This window comes from Dendroctonus ponderosae, unplaced genomic scaffold (assembly GCF_020466585.1).
Source record: "Dendroctonus ponderosae isolate FM_Combo_2020 unplaced genomic scaffold, Dpon_F_20191213v2 Dpon_F_20191213_4, whole genome shotgun sequence".
NCBI classification, from domain to species: domain Eukaryota; kingdom Metazoa; phylum Arthropoda; class Insecta; order Coleoptera; family Curculionidae; genus Dendroctonus; species Dendroctonus ponderosae.
The window spans coordinates 688,446-689,917 of record NW_026018611.1 but is presented as its reverse complement, the minus strand read 5'-3'; the positions used below and the strand labels follow the sequence as shown (position 1 = coordinate 689,917).

General features: G+C 45.5%; 2 protein-coding genes across 3 annotated transcripts in view; one reads left to right on the top strand and one right to left on the bottom strand.

Annotated features, from left to right (window-relative positions):
- The window catches only part of LOC109540038 (carboxypeptidase D), a gene marked incomplete at both ends in the record, with an annotated part of 86,885 nt that extends 86,039 nt beyond the window's left edge, over positions 1 to 846 (top strand). Inside the window, 2 exon segments of the mRNA XM_048665815.1 lie at positions 357 to 557; positions 617 to 846. Coding sequence (XP_048521772.1) covers positions 357 to 557; positions 617 to 846 — 431 coding nt within the window.
- Positions 1 to 1,472, bottom strand: part of LOC109540045 (serine/threonine-protein phosphatase 6 regulatory ankyrin repeat subunit A) — a gene marked incomplete at its 5' end in the record, with an annotated part of 20,364 nt that overhangs the window by 14,971 nt on the left and 3,921 nt on the right.

The following is a 1,472-nucleotide window of genomic DNA, read 5'->3' as shown; positions in this document are numbered from 1 at the left end:
GTTTTGTTTTGGAAATTGGTGAATTTCAGAGGGCGAAAAGTGGTGGAAAACGGCATTTAATCGGAAAATTTATATGAAAAATATTGTTTGTTACGAGATTTTCTATAAGGTGAGCATAGTCTTAATCGCGGCAATCCTAGTATCWGGTCGTACCGTAAAGCATTACCATTTTAGTGCAGTTAGTCGCCGGTCAGCCAGTTGCAGCGCTACCTGCGTAACGCGGCGACAAAGACGCCCATATGCTTGCCACCTCTCTTATTTTACTGACTCTATGGGTCCGACGCAGAGTGATTGGGCGGCGTGATCTCCGCCATAGAGAAAGTAAAATTACTCTATGATCTCCGCACTGTTTTTAGGTGGAAATGTCGGATGAAAGCAAGTTCCACGTGGCAATTGTGGGCAATTTGTTCGCCACTCAGCCAGTTGGGCGGGAGATGAGCGTCAACCTGGCGCGCCATTTGCTCAAAGGTCTGTCCTACGGCGACCCGTCCATTGTGCAGATTTTGAGCAACACCGTCGTCCACATTGTGCCTGTGATCGACAGCGCTTTTGAGCTGGTAAGCAACGCCTCTATCTCTATTATCTATCGCCTAAATCCGGCTCAATCTTGGTACAGATCTGGGGAGATTTCAACAAAGAATCGGACGGTTTGTCGCACGGCGACGCGTTCAAATGCAACAACATCACGGCCGATTTCAAGCAAGTAGGTGAGCAGCTGCTGAACCTGAACAATCGCCTGACCAGCAACAAAGACACTGTGGCCCAAACCAACGCCTTCAAGCACATGCTGTTGGACGAGCGGTTCGATCTGGTGTTGAACATCGAAGGGGGCAACAGCGGGCTGCTGTAAGTCTGCAAGTTAAAGGCCATAGAGAAAGTAAAATAATATTTTACTTACTCTATGTTAGGTTGCTTATCTAGGTTGCGTCAGTGATACATTTGGTTTTTAATGGACAATCAGCCCTGTGCTGTATCGTAAATGCTATTTTTAACGGCCACACGTTATGGCGACTTGACAGTTCAGGATAACATTTTCGATAACGCAGCAACACAGCCGAGGTGTGCTCTATCTCCGAGTTAACGTCACAGAACATACCCCCTACGGGGGATATTTTGTGGTTAACGTCATAGAGTAAGTAAAATAAGTATTAATAGTATTATTAACCGCCGTATGCACCGCCAAGCTACCTAATCGCGATCAACTAAACGCGTTTAAAAGTTAATCCGGTTTAAGAACCCAGCTGGTATGCACCGTTGAAATTGGCAACAGCGGCGGATTAGTTAAACCTTGTACGGATATGGCAACCGTGTTTTAGTGACTCGCGTTATCAACTTTCACCCGGTGTTCCAATCAGAGATGCCAAGTCTACCGATTTTTCGGTAGATCTATCGATTTGTCAAGGAACCTACCGATACCATGCAGATTTCTACCGAAAAGTAACAAATAAAAGTTGAAAAAATTTACGTGGATT